Source organism: Drosophila yakuba, chromosome X, assembly GCF_016746365.2.
Source record: "Drosophila yakuba strain Tai18E2 chromosome X, Prin_Dyak_Tai18E2_2.1, whole genome shotgun sequence".
Taxonomy (NCBI): domain Eukaryota; kingdom Metazoa; phylum Arthropoda; class Insecta; order Diptera; family Drosophilidae; genus Drosophila; species Drosophila yakuba.
In genome coordinates this window covers 21,023,136-21,043,153 of record NC_052526.2, presented here as the reverse complement: position 1 = coordinate 21,043,153, position 20,018 = coordinate 21,023,136, and the positions used below count along the sequence as shown (strand labels likewise).

General features: G+C 43.1%; 3 protein-coding genes, 1 non-coding gene and 1 pseudogene across 4 annotated transcripts; 4 read left to right on the top strand and 1 right to left on the bottom strand.

Moving 5' to 3' along the window:
* Nucleotides 1-3,846: 3,846 nt before the first annotated feature.
* LOC6526184 (proline-rich proteoglycan 2) lies at nucleotides 3,847-4,225 on the top strand. Its single transcript, XM_002101957.4, has one exon. It carries the CDS (start codon nucleotides 3,886-3,888, stop codon nucleotides 4,147-4,149), a length of 264 nt encoding a protein of 87 aa, XP_002101993.1. The 5' UTR covers nucleotides 3,847-3,885; the 3' UTR covers nucleotides 4,150-4,225.
* Nucleotides 4,226-7,800: 3,575 nt separating this feature from the next.
* LOC6526183 lies at nucleotides 7,801-8,459 on the top strand (annotated as a pseudogene).
* A 6,362-nt stretch (nucleotides 8,460-14,821) lies between these two features.
* LOC6526182 (protein misato) lies at nucleotides 14,822-16,816 on the bottom strand. Its single transcript, XM_002101955.4, has 3 exons — nucleotides 16,677-16,816; nucleotides 15,892-16,621; nucleotides 14,822-15,832 (listed from the first exon to the last, which is right to left on the bottom strand). The coding sequence occupies exons 1-3, from the start codon at nucleotides 16,755-16,757 to the stop codon at nucleotides 14,919-14,921; spliced, it is 1,725 nt and encodes a 574-aa protein (XP_002101991.1). The 5' UTR covers nucleotides 16,758-16,816; the 3' UTR covers nucleotides 14,822-14,918.
* Nucleotides 16,817-17,323: 507 nt separating this feature from the next.
* On the top strand, nucleotides 17,324-19,512 carry LOC6526180 (probable ATP-dependent RNA helicase DDX56). The gene is made up of 4 exons (XM_002101954.3): nucleotides 17,324-17,481; nucleotides 17,542-18,293; nucleotides 18,487-18,915; nucleotides 18,974-19,512. The coding sequence occupies exons 1-4, from the start codon at nucleotides 17,416-17,418 to the stop codon at nucleotides 19,407-19,409; spliced, it is 1,683 nt and encodes a 560-aa protein (XP_002101990.1). The 5' UTR covers nucleotides 17,324-17,415; the 3' UTR covers nucleotides 19,410-19,512.
* On the top strand, nucleotides 18,330-18,422 carry LOC6526181. Its single transcript, XR_005559980.1, has one exon. It is a non-coding gene; the product is annotated as a small nucleolar RNA Z30a (small nucleolar RNA).
* Nucleotides 19,513-20,018: the final 506 nt, after the last annotated feature.

The following is a 20,018-nucleotide window of genomic DNA, read 5'->3' as shown; positions in this document are numbered from 1 at the left end:
CTGTCCTCTGAGGCTTTCACTTTTAGTTCTGTTCGGAAAAGAGCGATACCTTTATATTTTTAAATATTGCCATAATGGAATGGCGAAAATAAGACATGAAGATCGCGCTCCCAGTGCGACAGTTTCGCTCAGTGTACTCCTGGCACGAGTGCACAAGTGCTCGAATGTAGAATGTATGTATCTGTCTATTGCTCATGTCTATGACAGCGGAGGCGAAGCCGCAGCGACGTGCCGCAAAATATTCGCCAAAAGCATGCAACCCGAATTGGAGGGGCGGTGCATGGTGCATGGTGCATGGTGAATTGGGAAATGGGGGGTTGGGAGTGGGGGGGAATGGGGGGATTGGGCATGCTGGCCTTTGCAACATGTTGCCTTTGCCCTGTTGTCTCGCTATATTGTTTCGACGGCGTGCGCATCAATTTCTAGACAAATTCAGCACACACCAACTTCAAAAGGACCGGCTAAAAGAAGTAGTATGTAGGTTCGTTCGTGGATACGAGTGGGAGCCCCAAAAAAGCAGCGAATTCAGTCGCTCGTAGGTGGCTCTGGCTGCGCTTCATGTGTGCAATATCAAATTTGAAAACACAAACACAACACGGATGGCCGCAGACACAGACGGAAACCAGAGGGGGGTGCGGAGGGAGATAGGTTTGGGGCCAGGACGCCAAGGATTCCCCCGGTGCAGGCGCTTAAGAAGTTTCAGACATGAAATCAATTTGTCTTCCAACTCCCACGAAAACGAAAACGAGCCAAGAACGGCAAATGCAACAGAAACAGAGGGGAATCCCCATCCCCCATCCCCCATCCTCGATACCCCAGGACGCCAAAAACGGAATGAAAAGAGCCAGAAAACTGCTGCGGGAAAGCAGAGGCGGCTCCCAGATATTATCAACACGAATCGGGAATACACTTATCCAATCGATGCGAGCTTACTTGCCATTCGGTTGAATGCAAAATAAAGGGTAAAATATACTTAGAAGAACTAAAAGTGCAATGAGTAAAGGTAATCTAAAGTCGTTACTATTCTCCTTACTGTAAAGCACTAATCAGTACTTTTGTTACGTTTTCCCAGTTTGAACTCTTCTTTGCATGAAAGGCAGCATGGATATAATATTTCTGCATTTAAATAAATAAAATATTGTGGTTTGGGCGAAGACTTTTGTAAACTTAATTGTTAATCTGTAGGCTAAAAGCACAATCGGAATCGTATCATTCTGGTTTCTTGGCCATAAAATAGAGACTACTGTTACTTAACTGAATACGGTGGATGTCCTGCCATCGATGGACTTTCAATAGCATCAAATGAGCAGGCAGCCCGGAAAAGATCCGTGCTCACATCCGCATCCGTACTCACATCCGCATCCGCATTCACATCCTCATCCTCATCCCTATCCGCATCCGGATCCGCAGGGCTCGACTCGAAGTCGGAGTCGTAGTCGGAGTCAAAGGCAGTCATGTGGCAACTCGCATGCTGGGATCCACACATGTGAAACGGTTTGTGGTGTTGCAATAACTTGTATTTTAAGTTTACTCACTGCTGGGACTCAAAATTTAATTTCATAGTGCGATGCGTTGTTATTATTTTCCATAATAACATTTCTGGCCCCAGTTCGGTTCACTCAACCGAGCTCACTGATGGTTTTGGGGCTGCAAATGGGCGTTTGCCTTGATACATAGCTCGGTAGTTATAGTTTGGGAGTTATCGTAGTGCCGAGTGTTTTGGGCGAAAGTGGAAACTCGAAATTGGAGCTCGGCCTGCGGACTGACCGATTGTGCAATCGAATCAGGCCTATTAGACCCCGTTTGGCGCATTAGCAGTACGTACCGGATGGATGTGGGTGCGGATGCTGATGCGGATGCGGATGAGGGTGCGGATGCTGATGAGGGATGAGGGTGCGGATGCGGAGGTGAGGCAGCCGATCCCATGACCATGCGAACCGGACTTCGACACCAGACACTAAATGCCTCATCAGCATTCCGGTGAGTGTTTATCTGAGTGTGTGAGTGGATTTGCGTTTGGGTTAATCAAAATGTGACCGATGGCAATGTCAGTTGACCGCAAATCAACGGGACGTCCGGGCAGCCCATTACCCCAATAATTAAGCCCGTTAAGGCATCCTTTTTAATCGTCCTTAGCAGAGTCCTGCAAGCTGCGCCAATAGACTGCGTTGAATAACTGAGCCGCGAAGTGATTTCATGCAACTCAAAATCAAGAATCAGCTTAATTCGGTATCGGTGTCCGTAACTTTTAATCTCACATTCTATAGTTTGAATCAATAAATAGCGCAGAAATTAAAATTAAGATTTACCACACTAATATATTATATTTGAATCAATAAAGCCATAATTGAAGCGACCGTCAATTCTTAAGGGGATTATCCTGTCCTCGCACGATTGAATCAAAACTGAATCCTGACATCTAGAACTTTGTATGGCACCCTGCGAATCCCTGTAGTTCACCCATGCCCTCGATAAAGCAACCACATAACGGCAGCCACATAGGAAAAGTGGAAAGTGCGGTGCTCAAGGCGAATATCCAGTCCACCGCCGAGCTGGTTTTAGAGCGTCGAAATTGCCTTTTTATTGACAATTCACAGCACGCGCCGTGCAAACAGATCATCAAAGGTTATTACGAGTACGGAAAAGGTCCTTTTGTTGCTGTTGTAAATAGATTCATAAGCAACACTACACGTCGACAATCGCGAGACAGGAAAATAAGCGAAAAGAAATCCTGCAAGTGAAAGTGTTAACACTTAGGGGACTCAATACACTCGCTGCAAGGATACTGAATATATGTATACCGTACATACATATATGTACGTGCATTTCTTCGCGGGATAAAGGCAAATTCCAGTCTGAATGTCAAAGTTTGAGCCTGGCAGTACTTTGAAATATTCATAAGAATGTACACTAAGGAAAACAGGATTAGAGTTGGAAACTAAAACATGCCAAGGGAATATACATTTATGCTGGGTGGGAAGGAACAGGAAGTGAAATAATTTAAGCAAGAAAAACAATAGAGACACGGAAGCTAAAAAGAGGCTTCAATTTAAAACAAAAAAAAAACAGAAAGCAAGAAGCCAAATCTCAATGTCGAAACATTTTTTTAGTACCAGAGAGACACCAGACTTTTCCACGAACTTTCACACCCTTACACGGAAAACTCACACACAGTCATAAAGCAATAAAGCGGAATCATGTGCAGAAATTTTTATAAGTTGGGTGTAGCATCCAAGTGGCAAATGCTCCAGGATCTTTGAAATGCGTGGAGTGGCGGATTTGTGGGGGCAAGACAAGTGCAAGTACTTTCCACTTTCTTTTGGCCAAATCCCAGCAAAGAGCTTAAGGTTTCAGCTCAATTGTTTTGCCCGACTTTATTTCATTGCCATTTTTATATTTCCACATCTCGGGCGGGTGTGCTGAGAAAGGCTTTAAGCGAAATCAAAATGCACATTTAAAAGAAAAGAAAGGAAGAGAAATTAATAATCTACGAAACTTGAATCTTACCTTTTCATAATCTGCTAAAATTTAATGGGAACTAAACGGAATATTAAATCTGGAATCCATATTTCATGCATTGGATCATTTGAAATTGTTTCAAGAAGACGTGAACGTGTAGTTCTATAACCACGAGGTTTATTTGTTTATTATTTTGAGATCATCAGTTAGCAAGGTATTTCCATTATGAAGGGTTTACACAACTCCACTTGGGGCAGTAGCTGCATCACTGTTTGCACAAAGTGGTTGTTTGTCCATCGAAAACATGGAACTGCAAAACACCTGCAATCGATCCGATTCCGTAGAGATCGCTGAGGTATATATAGGGCTCGGGAGTTGTTGGTGAAGTCAGTTGAATTTGCTCAGTCAATCATCTACAAAATCAAAATGCGTGTATTCTTCCTCGTCGTTCTGCTCGCCTTGGTGGCTCTGGCTGCTGCCCAAGGACGTCGTCCTCCAGGTCTCCAGCAGGGAGGACAGGGACCACCCCAGGGTGGACAACGCCCACCGCAGGGACCACCGCAGGGACCTCCTCAGGGACCTCCCCAGGGACCCCCGCAAGGACCTCCTCAAGGCGGCAACTCATCCTCCTCCGAGGAAGCTTCCTCCCAGGAGAGCTCCAGCGAGTCCTCCAGCGAGGCATCCGCCTAAATACTCGATCGCCGAGTCCTCCACATAAAAACATTCAAAACTCTTTGAATAAAGATATATATTCCGCTTATTTCAATTCAAACCCGTCCACCGATTCCATTAGCCGTACAAATTTCCATTTCAAACTCCGAGTAATGCTAACTCCGGCCAGAGGAATGGAAATGGGTATGGTTATGGGTATGGGTATGGGGGCGTGTCTCAAATCGGCTGCCTAAATAAGAAATCATTTTATTTGAAAAGTTTCCCATCGGCACGCCCCCTCCAGCTGCCGCCCCCACTTTTCGCTGACAGAAGACGGCGACGTCTGCGTTTGCGACACCAGCAACATCGGGTAAAACAAAAGCAACAAGGCAACAGCGTTACAACAAAGCACGGACAACAACAATAAGGGCAGCTGAAAGCGGTAGAAAGTACAGAAACGACTTGGAAATACCCATTATATGTACGTACCTATAAAATAATAACAATCAATTCCTTTTACAGAAAAGCATAGCAACGAAAAACATAAAGCTTAAAGCAACTAAACTATAAAGGCAACTAACCAAATGAGTATTAATATAAAACCTTTTTTGGATAAATAAGGATTTAATACTACGTACTCGGCAAAAGCTTACTATTTAGTTGTCAATCAAAACAATCAAGACAACTTTTAATTAGAGATTAGTTATAATTCAAAGAATATTTCCCAGTAAACATAAAACCTTATACACACGAAGCACTTTGTGACCTTAACTAAAATATGCAATTAAATAAAAACCAACGATAACTGGTTTCAAAACAACTTAACTACGGATTTCCATCGCCATTTTATCCATTTAGAACACAAATAATTTGGTCGACTTTTAATGGGTAATGAGATAGCGCATATCCTGCCAAAGAAGTGACTGCCCAAATAAGACCAAAACGATGAATAGCAAAGGCAACAAAGTTAAACTGTAACAATAACCAAAGTCAAAGTTTGTCGGCAAAGTTTTCGCCTCTTTCGTCCTTGTTGCTCTCCTTGTTGTTGTTGCATGCGTGCGGCTGTGTGTGTATGTGTGTGTGTGTGTGTGTCCACAGGATACAAATTCATTTCAATTGGATATATGTAGAGAAATGGGTTTGAGTGGCTTGGCTGAACGAAGTTGATGGGAAGTTGGTGGGTACGACGAGGAATCTGTGTAAAATGAGTTTGGTTTTTTCCCCGCATTTTATTTTATTTAATTTTTTTTTGTGTTGTATTTCCTGCTGCCATTTCTGTGTTGTACTTTTCAAGATGAAACAAGTTTCACGTGGACGGAGCCCTTCCCCTGGGCCGCAAAGCCATCCTGCAGAAGGATCCTGGATTTTGGATTCTGGGCCAGGACATGCCGCATCGCATACCTGCAGACTTCGCTTCACTTTCCTTTGGCAGCGAAATGCCAAAGAAATGCAAATAAAACTTTTCTTTTGTTTTTCTTTCGGCATTTTGCCCATCGTGGTTTAGCAGCTTAACCCTTATAGGGCCCACACGCCCAGCATCCGCCCACCGAGAAGCAACAACAAGAACGTGGAAATCGCAGACAAAAACGACGCAAACAAAAAACTGGAAAATTAAGTGTGGCAATTTTAATTTCACTCAAGATGCAGCGAAATCGCTCGAATCGAAAGTGCTGGATATGTAAGGAAGAAGCTAATAAATTGTATTGTTACGCGTATACAGTATAATAACATTTTAATTTAAAAAAATTTAGTTTATTAAGGTATATCTACCGAAATATCTAATCAGTAGGAATACATTTATAAAAGCTGAACTGTAGGGCTGAAAAATCCGTGAAATGCCTTAAGTTCTAAAACTTAATATACATATGTATAGGTTGTTAATTCCTACTGTAGATCACCAATCTTAGCCTTATATTTATAAGGATATGTCATATTATAAGCATATAGTCGTAAAAAGTACATAGCAAAACAGTGACAAAAGGTATTTACTCGATTCTTATTTAACTAAATATAATATAAATTATACAGTTTTTTTTAGTAATACAATAAAGTATGAAACGTTCTGAAACAAACTTGTAGAATCTGCATGCTTCCTGGCTGTTATAGTTCCCGAAATCACAACGTTCATACGGACGGACAGATGGACAGACGGACAAATGTTTTTACCGTTTATAGGGCGATTTTTCTCCGTGTTTAAAGCAACTCCAAACAGCCATTTCATTTTCTAACTGTTCATTACCAGCATTTGACTGACTCTTCCACCCACACACACACACACACACAGCCAGAGGCATTTGGAAAAAGTGTAGACAAACAACAATTGATGCACCACGAGCAAAAACTTAATTAAGCATTTTGTTGTACGATGCTGCAACAAAACAAATTCCTCTTTAAATAAAGCACCGAAGCAATTTATTCCAATTAACAACAACAACTTCATGGCATGCATATGTGCGAGCGAGCGAGACGGTGGCTCTGGAGAGGGACGGAAAGCCACGGGCATCGCATGGAAATAATTGAACAAAAACACTTTCCAACACTGCAAATGACAGTTGCGTAAATTCCTTGAAAATATTCGGGGTCAGGCACAGAGTTTGCTGAGAGAACGCCAAATGTAAATCAAAATACTAGAAAGTAGAGGAATTTTTTTTCTAAACAAGAACCCAGGGAAAGTTCACTTACCACCACTGCCAATGACGTTGGCTTTTAATTCTAGAACTATTTTTTAGGCAGAAAAAATAAGGAATCATAACATACTTGAAGACGTAACGATATATCATGACATTATGTTGAGTATACCATAGAGCCCGAAGAGGATTTTGTGTGTGACATATAACACTAATGCACTGTCCAACACTACAGTGAATCAATTCGGATACTATGATAGCTAAAAGATTCCTAATTCGCTAAAAAACTTTCCAGAGTTTGTTACGATTTCACTTCCCTTAACGTGTTTTCAACTTGCTGTGTTTGCAGAGTTAACTTTCATCTAAGCTTAGCAAAACCACTTGTTCAAACATCCTTATTCATTGTGGAATATTCTTAGGTAATTACACTCATGCCAAAGACACAATTGAAGCTTCATAAACACCAAGTCCACTGACGCCTGGTCGCAAAGTGCATCACATATCGATATCTAGCTCAGATATTGACACAAGGAATTTGCTGATTCTTTTATGTAAGATCTATAAAGCAATTCAAACAGCTGGTAGAAGTTCTACGTACCTTATTATATGGTAAAAGCATTCTCAAGTTCTGAATGCAAATAGTTTTTAAATAAATTGATTTAAAAACGCATTTACTCAGCGTTTTGTTTCACAAAATACTTAGTTACAAGTATATTGTATATAGTAGTTTCAGTATGCATACATATAAATTTATAATATTTAAATCATTCAAAAAGAAAGTATTTTTTTTTAATAAATTCATTTCAAATTGGCTTCGAATAAATTCTTTTACCCAAATATTTTCATTTTGGATATAAACATTAACATGAATCAGCAAATGTTTACAAAGATATATTCCTTTTATCTTATGGAACCCCATGATGAAGGCCAATGTCAATTGCGATGTGACTGACTTAGAAAGTGGAATTTACCAATCCACACTGGCGTTAGTTTGCTCAACTCGAAAACGTCACCGATGGAACACATGTGCCGCCGAGACTTTTCCCAGACGGTGGGTATATATACCGCTGGCTTGGGATGCCGAGATCAGTTCGAGTCGTTCACTATCCGATAACGAAATGCGTACCCTTATCCTGGTTACCCTTGTTGCCCTGGTTGCAGTGGCCTCCGCTCAAGGACCCGGAGGTCTTTGGGGTCCACGTGGCCCAGGTGGATTAGGTATTGGTCGAGGAGGACCAGGGCGCGGACCTGGAGGACCAGGTGGTCTGGGAGGACTTGGTGGTCTTGGAGGACTTGGAGGTCTTGGAGGACTTGGTGGTCCTGGAGGACTTGGTGGCCCTGGAGGACCAGGTGGTCCAGGAGGACTTGGTGGCCCAGGAGGACTTGGTGGCCCTGGCGGACCAGGTGGCCCAGGAGGACCAGGTGGTCCAGGAGGACCAGGACGCGGACCAGGTGGACCCAGACCATGGGGACCGCCATGCAACCAAACCACAAGCACGACAACAGAGGCCTCCACAAGCACTTCCAGCACCACAGCTTCCAGCACCACAGCGTCCAGCACCACAGCTTCCTCCACTACGGTGTCCTCCACCACAGAGTCTACAACGGAATCCACGGCTACCACCACACCATAATTTGCTTGACATGTTCCCGTTCGAGTTTTGCCTATTTGGTTTTAGAAATGAGTGTTTATATTAAAAAGCGAGCGTGCATAAGAAAAAATCATTTTTTTTAATCCACCATATTTCCAAAACAGCGTGAAATATGTACTAGTGATTTTTTTTAGCCAAGTAAATTCTTGAGCGTTGTGAATACTCCAAAGGACCTTCATCTTTGGTTGGTGTATGATAATCTTTCTGTATGAAACCAGAAGAAATATTTATGGAATACATGCATTTCCTGAGTTAACTAATATTAGGATAATTAGATAAATGGCATTACATGTGCAATTTTAGTGTTCAATTATCTACTGCCGACTAGGAAGTGCACTACTGATGATTAAAAACAAATCATTCCGCGGGGCAATTGGAATTACACCTGCCATAGCCGGACTCGTTTCTGGGAAGGGTGAAAGCCAAGTTGTTTACCATTTAATTGCATTTGGTCAATTTGCGACGCAACTTTCTGCTGCCCTTGCACACAAAAGGCACGTAAGCTGTAGCCGAAGGTAAAGGAGCTAAGCAGGATAAGCCCGAGGAGCAGCAACATGGTTAAGAGGCATTAAAAGTTATAAAACAACAAGATTATGGCTTTTCCATAACGAGCAAACACTCACTCAACTGGTTTTTTTTGCAAGTAAACAAAGGAGTTTTGTGTGGCTTCTACTAAGTACTCTTGTTTTCAAATTAAGCCAGGATGCGTTCGTACATTTCGAATACCATCTTCCAGTTCTTCGGTTTCTTATAAACAGTAAGTTTGAAAGAAAACCAATTCAATGAATTAATACGAGTAACGAAGTATTTCTCACTTCTGGTTACTTTAAATGTTGGGTCTGATGCTGATACCCTTTACTAGTTATACCCTCTTCTCGTAGGGGTAAGGGGTATTCTAGATTAGTTGCAAAGTATGTAACAGGTAGCTTTTTCGACCCTATAGTGCACGCAATATCAGTTAGCAACATGGTACAACCAATACTAAATACAATTCCTAAAATTGGCCAAATCACTTCATTTCTGGGTTTCAAATAACCGAAGTATCGAGTATCTGATAGTCGAGGAACTCAACTTTATCAGTTTCCGAACCATCCGGGACTTTCAATTATTTCCTTATGGTGCTACTTATCCAGCCTCAGATAAGAACTTTGCATCTGTTGACCTCATCCTGAATGATATTAGTATAACATAAATGAATTGCTTAACACAAAAAGCATTAAAGAGGACGATAATTCTCTTCCAATGTTACCAAGTGTCAAAAACGGAGAGAAAAAAAAGGAATAAGTTGACTTTTAATACAAGGTAGATACCAATTTAAACCCAGCAGTGATGGGCATTTGATTAGAATGCAATAATCTTTACAAATTTGCTAAAAAAAATTCTAAAGTACATTGCCTCATAAGATGTGTTAATACCCATCATATATTTATACGGATACTAATACTTTTTTACTGAGTGTTTAAAACATTGTTATATGCCCTTGAAAGCTTACACATCGTATAATTCCTGCCACGTTACATATTAATTAAGTAGACACCCATCGGCAGTGGGTCAATGTAAGCGGGCAAACGATAGTTGGTCCTTTCTCAATGACCACCAGTTACGTCCTTATCAAATCACGCTTCATCCATTTAACAATTAGCACCGATAACTAATTTATGGTCAGGATGCCGCATCTGGGATACGGTTTTGGTGAAAGGGGGAAAACAAGACGCGAGTTGATTGTTTTGGAGTGGAGCGTTTACACGTAATAACCATTACAAATGCGCGCACTCCATAAATCAAGTGAAGCCATCTCCTGGAGGCGCCCCTCCATTCTTTCCGTCCCCTCCCCCTTTCGAATGAACTGGCCAAAAACCCTGCCCCCATGCGCCTCCAACTCGCTCCTGGGCACTAATTACAATTCAGGACGCGTTGCACTCGAAAGTTGTTGCTCATTCAACACTCGACTCCTGGCGCTGAGTGGTGGAGTCGGAGTCGGGAGGGGGAGGTGGTTGGTTGGCTGGGCGGTGGGTGGTGGGTGATGGGATGTGGGTGGTTAACTTCAAAGTGCCACCGCCTTCTGGATGGCTATTTCCCCCAAAAGTGTTGTTGTAATTAAATCATGTGCCAAGTGACGTTCTCACAATCGTCCGCTTCTTCTTTCCCATACACTTAAACAATAATCCCATGTTAGTGTTAATCATGGAAAAGGAGAAAATAAATCATTTTATTAGATGAAAACAAACACAATAAATTAATTTTTATAAAATGGTAAACAATTTGGAGCACAAAAAATACAAGAAATTCGCATATTAGATATTAGAACCAAAATCTAATTACTCTACATAAATAAATGAATATAAATATATTTGAGAATATTTACCCACCACAACCGAGACGCCTTTTCAACGAGTACAATACAGGATGGCATCCACTGTTAGCCGTCCTTTGGGCCGCTTCTGTCGTCCTGTCCTTTTGCTATCTTCTCAGATGTTGTGGCAAATTAAGTTTGCTTTTGTTCCAGATTAAAAAGGCATTGAAATGTCGACATCGGCATTGAAAGGACGATGGGAGGCAGCCCAATGAGTGGGTGGTAGTAAGCGGCAGTTAAAATGACGCCTTCGGCCAAATTTAGCTAACTTTGTTAAGTTTGTTTTGGCCGCGAGAGTCGAGTGTCGGCCGCCGCCTCCGAGTAGCTCCACCGGATGATGAAGTGCCCAGACGGCGATGGAACCACAGATATAGCCGGATGATGGGGATGCAGTGGGGGGCCAGGACGGGCAGAAATTAAAAATCAACTGCCGCGTGGGCGAACAAGCCGAGCACTTAAGTAGCTGACCAACTGAGTAATTGAAGGAGCTAATTGAAAACGAAGGGATAAAGGGATGACGGAGCTTAGGATACACAGGAAAACGAAAAGGGGTACATTACTGGGTGATTTCGTTTTCTGCAATCAGAATTGCTTGTCAACCTTAAAACAGGACACCTAAGAACCCCTCAACATAATGGGATGTAGGTAGATTCTCGCAATCATAGATTGATTATATAATATATCATAGAATAAATATTACAGAGATAAGCCAACTCAGAGAAGAAAGAAAGTAACGATTGGACAAAACTAATATTAAATGTAGTTTAATGGTAGGAATGTTATGAACATATGTATCTAAGCAAGTGTAACAATTAAATATTGTTTAAAAAAAATATATTACCAGAATAGTAATCACTTATATAACTTGGTTTCTTAGATCGTTGGGATTAGATTTAAGAACATCAGTCTCTAGCGACTTTGAAGCTTTTGATATGGTACTGACTCACAAGCTTGACGTCCCTAGTTTCCCATAAGTCTTAGCCCTGCTAATTCGGATTCATTTTGACATAATAATTGATATCCAACCGGTAAAATTAAATATCATCTACCCAAGAAGCTCTAATTTCTTAAAAACTATTATTAAATCCGTGGCATTTTAGACCATATGCAAACACAAAATTTGTCAGGCAAACCCGTCCCATGGCTTGGAGTTCGACCACAGGATCTGGTTCAATGGTCTTATCTGTAGAATATTCCATTAGGCCGTCCATTTTCTGGTTTCCGCAAAGAACGTGGTATCAGGATATGCTTGAACCCGTACAGAAAGAGGATGTACAACCAGTGACAGGATTCTCTTTCCACACCAAGCCATCATCACTCCTGACATACCCCAACTTGAAGGTGTCTAGCTGAGCTTTATGTCGTATACATTCGTGAACATTGCTGATGTGCATATCGAATAAGACCTTCCTTAAGGCAAACACCACAACGAACTATACCACTTAATGTCCTTTGAGTTCTCCTACAATACAATTTTGATGTACCAGTTCTAGAGATCCTATCATCCTCTCAAGAATAAGCTTCCTATCCTTTTTAAAGTTTATTTTTGAATTTAATAATTACAAATAAAATTGACATTCAAATTGGAATTATAGATTTGCAGCTATAAACATTGTTTGATTTAAAAACTAAACGATTTTAAATTCTCAATTTTTGTTTTTCCAAGAGTATTCATTTTGAATTTAAATTGTTTTCATATTGCTTGCAATTGTGTAAAAAGAATCTTACTCTATAGTAAAGAACACGTTGACTGGAATCACCATTTCAATTTTCTCAGTGCAGCAGTGTCCCAGTTAAAACATTAACTTCTTGTGCGTTTTAGATTGGAGCTGTGCAAATTTGGCCTACAAAATGAAACTCTTTTGCATTACTCGCCTTAATTTAGCTCACATTGCAAACGCTTAAAGATCTGCCTGGTTATTAGGTTTCAATTCCACAAAAGTTTGACACTCGGTGGCCTTGTGTGGATCGGAGCTGGTGCAGCCCACATTAATCAAATACATGTATTGCAGGTCAAGTGAGTGGCAGGATGTGCAGTGACAGGACTGCATGCTAATGCAAGGACTCGTCCCAATTCACACGCAGACCGGACCGAAAGGAGAATGAAAACGAAAACGAAATTAAAAGCTGCAAAAAACAATATACGAAATATATACACTCCACTAGCTCCGCAGTGGAGGCTATTCAATTTGGAATTTCGAATTTCGAATTCCACGCACATATTCCATTAAAGTCGTTGGCGTAATTTTAATTTCGGGATTGGTCCTTTTTCTTTGGAAGCACACCAACAGCAGCTAGAAAGCAGCTGCTGCTTTAAGGACCTCGGATAAAAAGACGCCAGAATGTTAAAGGAGCGGTGCCAATCAAATTGAAATTTAATTTGCACAACAATGTGGACGGGTGCGCCGGGCTGGTGCGGAAAACTTGACCGGCAAACGGAAAACACTCACCCAAATTATTAACCCCCTCCTCCAGGCCCTAATCAGAATCAGAATCCCATCCACCTAGTCGCCGCCCGTTAGCAGTCCATAAAATTGTGATTTACTCCCGTTGAGATTTCAATTACTGCCGCTTTATTGGCAATAAATTTCCGTATAAATTAAGCGGCCCAGCACCCGATCCGATCCGCAAGGGTTAAGGTTAAACAAAGCGGCCGGTAGCCGCACGTAGACGTCGCGGAAAGGTGAAGTCGGTCAGGAAGGGTCCTTTGGGTCTTCTGAGAAGACAGCAACCCAGCCAAAAGGGGGCATCGAACGGAGGACAAATCCTGGTTGTGAAAGTCCTCAGAATTATGGTTGGTATTTAAGTAGATTTGTGTTTGATACATCTTTTATAAGGTATATTTCTTATTAACTGATAAGTTTTTATGCGACTTAGTTTCGAAGAAAATTAACATAGAAATTAAAAAACTTAAAGCACACGTATATTCTTTAAATTTATGTTAAGAGCAAGCACATATGTACTATCTAAAAATTCATTAGCCCCAAATCTATTTATTCTGTTTTGTGACAATAATGTCTACCGATTTTAATAAAGACCCTTCCAATAAATAAATATGCCCCTGGCATTTTCCAGGATAGCAGGAATAAAAATTGATTGCCATGCAAATAAAAATTCACCGATTTCTTTGGGCACGTCCATGTCGTCATGGTCGCACAGTGGGCGAAATGGCCAAAACCGGACGTAAAAGTTTATAACGTGTTAATGGTGAAAGCAAACTTTTCACGCATGAAATAAAATCGAAATATAATAGGAATAGAACACTATTTTTGGGCAAACGAAAGTAATTAAAAGGTGATCTATCCTCGAATTTTATTTTTATTATACAAAACCATTCAAATTAGTATGCCTACAACAAAAAAAGACTTCGTAAATGTTTACTATTTAATAAAAAAAAAGTCAATACAGCCAACTTTTCATCTGAAGAACTAAAAATATAAATTTATTTAAAGGTAGTGAAAAATACTTGACCGCTCACAATTCATAATGCTTAAAACGACGCATCAATTTTGTCATTTTGACCACTGTGCGTTGTTGTTAGGAACTTCATTGAAGACTCTCAAAATTTCTCTGTCCAGACAAAACTGTTTTTGTTTTGTTTTGGATTTTCCTCGCCTTCCTGGAAACGCGAAAATATCAAAGCCGCTTCCGAGACTGCCAATCACGAAGTGCCGCGGGTGGGGCCACAGCCCATCAACTTCCGCTCCGGGGAAACCTAACCAACCTGACACCTTCGAAGACAAGGATTGTGGTACGCAAAGGTTATACTTACAAGCCGTAGCGATGGTTTCGGGAACTCTTTAAGCTAGGCAAGTCTAACGTGCATCAGTGAGTTCAGTATCACATCTTCATTTAAGTCGTAAAATACACAAGATTGAAGTAATACTTTGGAAATTCGCCAAGTTTGCATAAGCATAACTTCTAAGGGCATTACAATTTAACAGAAACAAAATAAATATGCATAAAAAACTGAACCAAACTAAATAATTTTACAAAACCAGCTGGCTTAAATGCATACAAACTTATAAATCATTTCTTTAATACTAAATCGAGGTCAAAATAAATCCGAAAGACAGCGATTTCTCCTGGATTCGACTGCATACGAGTGTTTATTGTGTACATTATCCTAGGCTTATCACAAAATATTGTTTCCCAGAACAGGGGAATCTTACCATCCTATAGATACTGCGAATCTGCGTAAAGGTCGCGGAACTCAAGCAGCTGATCCAGCGCCGTATCGTACTCATCCCGCTCCAAACCAGAATTGGAGTACGCTTGCAACTTGGCCAGTTGCACGCGATGCGTTTGGGCGTGCAAGTTGTCCAGGTGCTCGCCCAGCTTGGTGGAGTTCTGCAGGGCGGCCAGCATGGGTGCGGAATCCACACGACTACTTGACTCGCGTTCCGCCCCCTCAGGCAAACGGTATCCAGCTCCTGAGATACCTGTTCCAAACATTTCATAGGGAAAAGGTAGTTGCGTCTTTAGTGGTAGTGGTGTGGCTGCCGCATTTGTGACACTCCCATGATAGCTGCACTGGTAGTACAGCTGCAGCATATGGGAAACACTATCGCAGCCATAGGCAGCCATCTGAAGCTGATCGCCAGCCTGCTCCCGGGGGCGTTTCAGACGTTCTGCGGGAATGCCACGAGCCGTCACCGATTGCACCACGTAGGACGTGCCTGGTTCACAACCAGGTGTGAGTTGAGTGAGCAGCGCGTGGTCGCCACTCTGGTCTAGAAAGTCTATCAAATCCTGACCCTCCCTCAGGCCAAATGGAAGAGCCAGTCCTGCAGCAGTCATCTTTCTGCCCGCTGGAGTAACGCGTTCGCAAAAGCGTAGCAAAGACTCCGGCGTTTGTCGCAGGCGGTAACTTAAGGTGGCCGTGTCAAAAAAGGCTGCCAGCAGCGCCGATGTCTGGTAGAGGTTATCAGCCTGCCACTGGAGGCCCGGCAGACTGCGCGACTTCAGATTATTGTTCCGCCAGATGGTCTCCAGCGTGGACAGGGGCGTGAACATCATAGCCTGCTCGCTGAGTTGATTGTATCCCAGTACATTGTTTACCACCCGAATGCTGTGCGACAGGCGGGGATCTGAAAAGTAGGGAAACTATGTTTATATGCTAGATTTTCTTTTTAATAATATTGCTTACCCGCTTGGGCATAGCTAGTGATCCTGGGATAGTGAAGTGGCAGCACGAAACTCGCCCGGCTGTACTCATCGTTTAGGTGCTCCAGGCACTTCCCGGCCAGCCCGCCAAAGCCATCGTCAATGTCAAACAGCACCTGAAAGCCCTGCAGGCCATCGCACTCCTCTACATACAAACGGATGCGATCGCAGAACTCCTCGTTGAAGGAGACTTCCTGCCATAGTTCTGTTCCGGCTGAGTAGGTACCCAGTGCTTGGGCAGTCGGATCTCGGACCAATCCCGGCAAGACATTTAAAGTTCGCGGGTGATACCGGCTGTAAAGAAAGTCCGCCCAACTATTGGCCGTCTCTGCCAGCTGGTAGTTCTTCTCGGGCACCACTGCATTCTTGAGCAGATCCTGCTGATACTCGGAAATGGCGGCCTTTGGCTGCTCTTGCACTTCTAGCTGCTCCGGATCGCATACGCCGCTCTCCTCTGCCCGCTTGCGCGCCTGTTCTAGTAACTCTCCGGTGCTCAGGGACAGCAACTCCTCATCGCGCTGCACAAAATTGCCGTAGAGCTCGCCGGTGATTGGGAGATGTCCCAGGGTCCCAGCCAAATCCACGGACAGCAGGCGGGGCGTGTATGTGGTGCGATTGAGGTCGTTCCTCCCTTCCCGGTACAAAATATCATTGTTGGGCAGCTGCTCCTCGGCCACCTGTTCGATTTCGTCTCCGTACCTGAAGTTGGCCTCCTGAAAATGCGGAATTCATGAGGTTCCTGGCTGCCAAGTAGGTCGTAATATTCACCTGCTGGTTCCAGAAGTGTGCGCCCACGTAGTTCGCGTACGTTCCGAACTGGAAGGTCAAAATTTCACGTGTATGGTCCATAACAGCCGGCAAAAGTGACTAATTTGGATGCAATTGCGCGAGCCCGCGGAACAATCGATTGCCGCGGACATATCGATAGGCGCATACACAAATAAACGCTCTAACCATTGCTATGGGATGCCCTGTAATTAAATTCAAAATTATTGTTTATAATTGCAAAAATATGTATTTCCACATTTTGATCAATCTCCTTTATTTACTTAAAATTGGTATAGTCATTATAATTAATTTTATTTTGAACATAAGAAACAAAAACAGAACATGACAAACAAAAATGTAGCTCGAAAACCGCTGACGGGACAAAACTCAAAACTATACTTGAAGTTGATACGGGAAAACCTTATGAATAGGTTTCATTTCATTTTATAATGACAGCCTTTAATACTAATCCGATCTTATATACTTTTGCACATAAGTTAAATAAGTTAAATTTAATACTAAAAACTGTACTTTAACCGGAACTATTTTAAATTTTTTTAATATAAAATGAATTTAGATCCCCTTTATAAATTTGATTTCAATAACAGTTCAATTCCACTATCGATAGACCGATACAGCCGACGATAATGCAAAAGACCGATACCTTACTCTTTTTGTTGTTGGGCCCGAAAACGTGCGCTGCGCATTTTCCAGGGTTTTTTTTATACCGTAGCCCGCCATGAGCCAGAAGACCCAGAAAACGGTGCAGTTCCACGAGCTAGAGCTGGATCAGCGCATCCTTAAGGTGAGTGCACCGGCTTGCGTCTGAAAGTCCCTGTTTCAAAGTGTTGTGCTTATCTTTCAGGCGGTGGCCCAGCTGGGTTGGCAGCAGCCCACGCTCATCCAGTCGACGGCGATACCGCTGCTCCTGGAGGGCAAGGATGTGGTGGTGCGTGCCCGCACCGGATCCGGCAAGACTGCCACCTACGCCCTGCCACTGATTCAGAAGATCCTGAACTCCAAACTGAACGCCAGCGAGCAGTGTGTGAGTGCCGTGATCCTGGCGCCCACCAAGGAGCTATGCCGGCAGTCTCGTAAGGTAATAGAGCAGCTGGTCGAGTCCTGTGGCAAGGTTGTTCGCGTGGCGGACATTGCCGGTAGCTCCAACGACACGGTGACCCAGAGGCACGCCTTAGCTGAAAGGCCCGACATAGTGGTCGCCACACCCGCCAAGTTGCTGGCCCATGCCGAGGCTGGTAGCGTTGTGGATCTGAAGCATGTTGAGACCTTGGTGGTGGACGAGGCGGATCTGGTGTTTGCCTTTGGATACGAGAAGGACTTCAAGCGGCTGATCAAGCACCTGCCACCCATCTACCAGGCTGTCCTGGTCTCTGCTACTCTCACCGACGATGTGGTGCGCATGAAGGGCCTGTGCCTGAACAACCCGGTGACGCTGAAACTCGAGGAGCCGGAGGTAGTGTCGCAAGATCAACTGACGCACCAGCGCATCCTGGCTGAGGAAAACGACAAGCCGTCTATATTGTACGCCTTATTAAAGCTGAGGCTTATACGCGGCAAGAGCATCATCTTTGTGAACAGCATCGATCGTTGTTACAAGTGAGTAGAACATGCCAAGTACAATAAATGTACAGGAGCCAATGATGATAAAACTATGAATGTAGGGAGTGGGCAGCTGGCAACAGTTGGCGCACGCATGACCAGCAACTAATCTTCTCGCTGATGGCATTCCCATTTGACCTTAAATACTTCCGATAGTTCGTCCTAACAATTTCCCCATTCACTATTTCAGGGTTCGCTTGTTCCTAGAACAGTTCGGCATCCGTGCCTGCGTCTTGAACTCGGAACTGCCGGCCAACATTCGCATCCACACAATTAGCCAGTTCAACAAGGGCACCTACGACATAATCATTGCCTCCGACGAACATCATCTTGAACAGCCCGGAGGCAAATCAGCGACTAACCGGAAATCCCCGCGCAGCGGAGACATGGAGTCAAGTGCTTCCCGCGGCATCGACTTTCAGTGCGTGAACAACGTAATCAACTTCGACTTCCCCAGGGATGTAACGTCATATATCCATCGGGCGGGCAGGACGGCCAGAGGAAACAACAAGGGCTCCGTCTTGTCATTCGTTAGCATGAAGGAGGCCAAGGTGAACGACGCCGTTGAGAAGAAATTGTGCGATAGCTTTGCAGCCCAAGAGGGCGAACAGATTATCAAGTGAGTATAGAATGGCATTTTCAAAAATGTTAAATTGCTAAGTGTGCCTTTATTTCAGGAACTATCAATTTAAAATGGAAGAAGTAGAGTCCTTCCGGTATCGTGCTCAGGATTGCTGGCGTGCTGCAACTCGCGTCGCTGTTCACGACACTCGCATTAGGGAGATAAAGACAGAGATTCTCAACTGCGAGAAGCTGAAGGGATTTTTCGAGGAGAACAAACGCGATCTGCAAGCGCTTCGGCACGACAAGCCTCTGCGCGCCATCAAGGTGCAGAGTCATCTATCTGACATGCCCGAGTACATAGTGCCAAAGGCCCTGAAGCGAGTGGTTGGAACGTCTTCCTCCACCGCCGGTGCCTCGGAAGCCAAACAGCCACGACAGTCGGCCGCGAAGGCTGCCTTCGAGCGGCAGGCCAATGATCCTTTGATGGGTAGCCAGGTGGACTTTGGCAAACGGCGTCCTGCCCCTCGGCGAAAAAAGAAGGCGTTGTAGGGGAATAAATTGTCCATAGTCGCATTAGTCCTAAGAAGTAATGTTAATATTGTTGATGTAAGGAAAACATAAAATCGGCCTTCAAAGATGTTTGCTATTTAAATGCTGTTATTTTATTTCTCAATTCGGATAGGCGATAACTGTCCTTGACAAGCCCGGGTAATTTTTTTCTTCATATATATATATATATACATATATATGAAAATTGTTTAAATCATTATAGAATTTGACATCATAGGTGTGAATATCAGGCCTTATGCGAGTTACACATGCATATTGACAATGTAATTTGTGAACAACTATCACAGATTAATTTTCAATTTGCATTCCCTCCGAATGTGTGTTTTAGTACTTATCCAGCCGATGAGCAAGTGAATGTCTTTAAAAAATTAGAATCTTGACAGGTGGGTGCTTAATACCCCACTGTTTGGGTGGCGTTGGGTAACCACTAAACCAGCTAGACGGAGAAAGCACTATATCATTTGCTTAACTTTTCTGACTGAGCAGCGGACGGAAAATGAAATAAATCTACGAGCCCCATTACTCAAATTGCCAGATGATCGTCGTAGCGCACAGCGATGATTATCCAGCAGCTGGATACCATTTAAG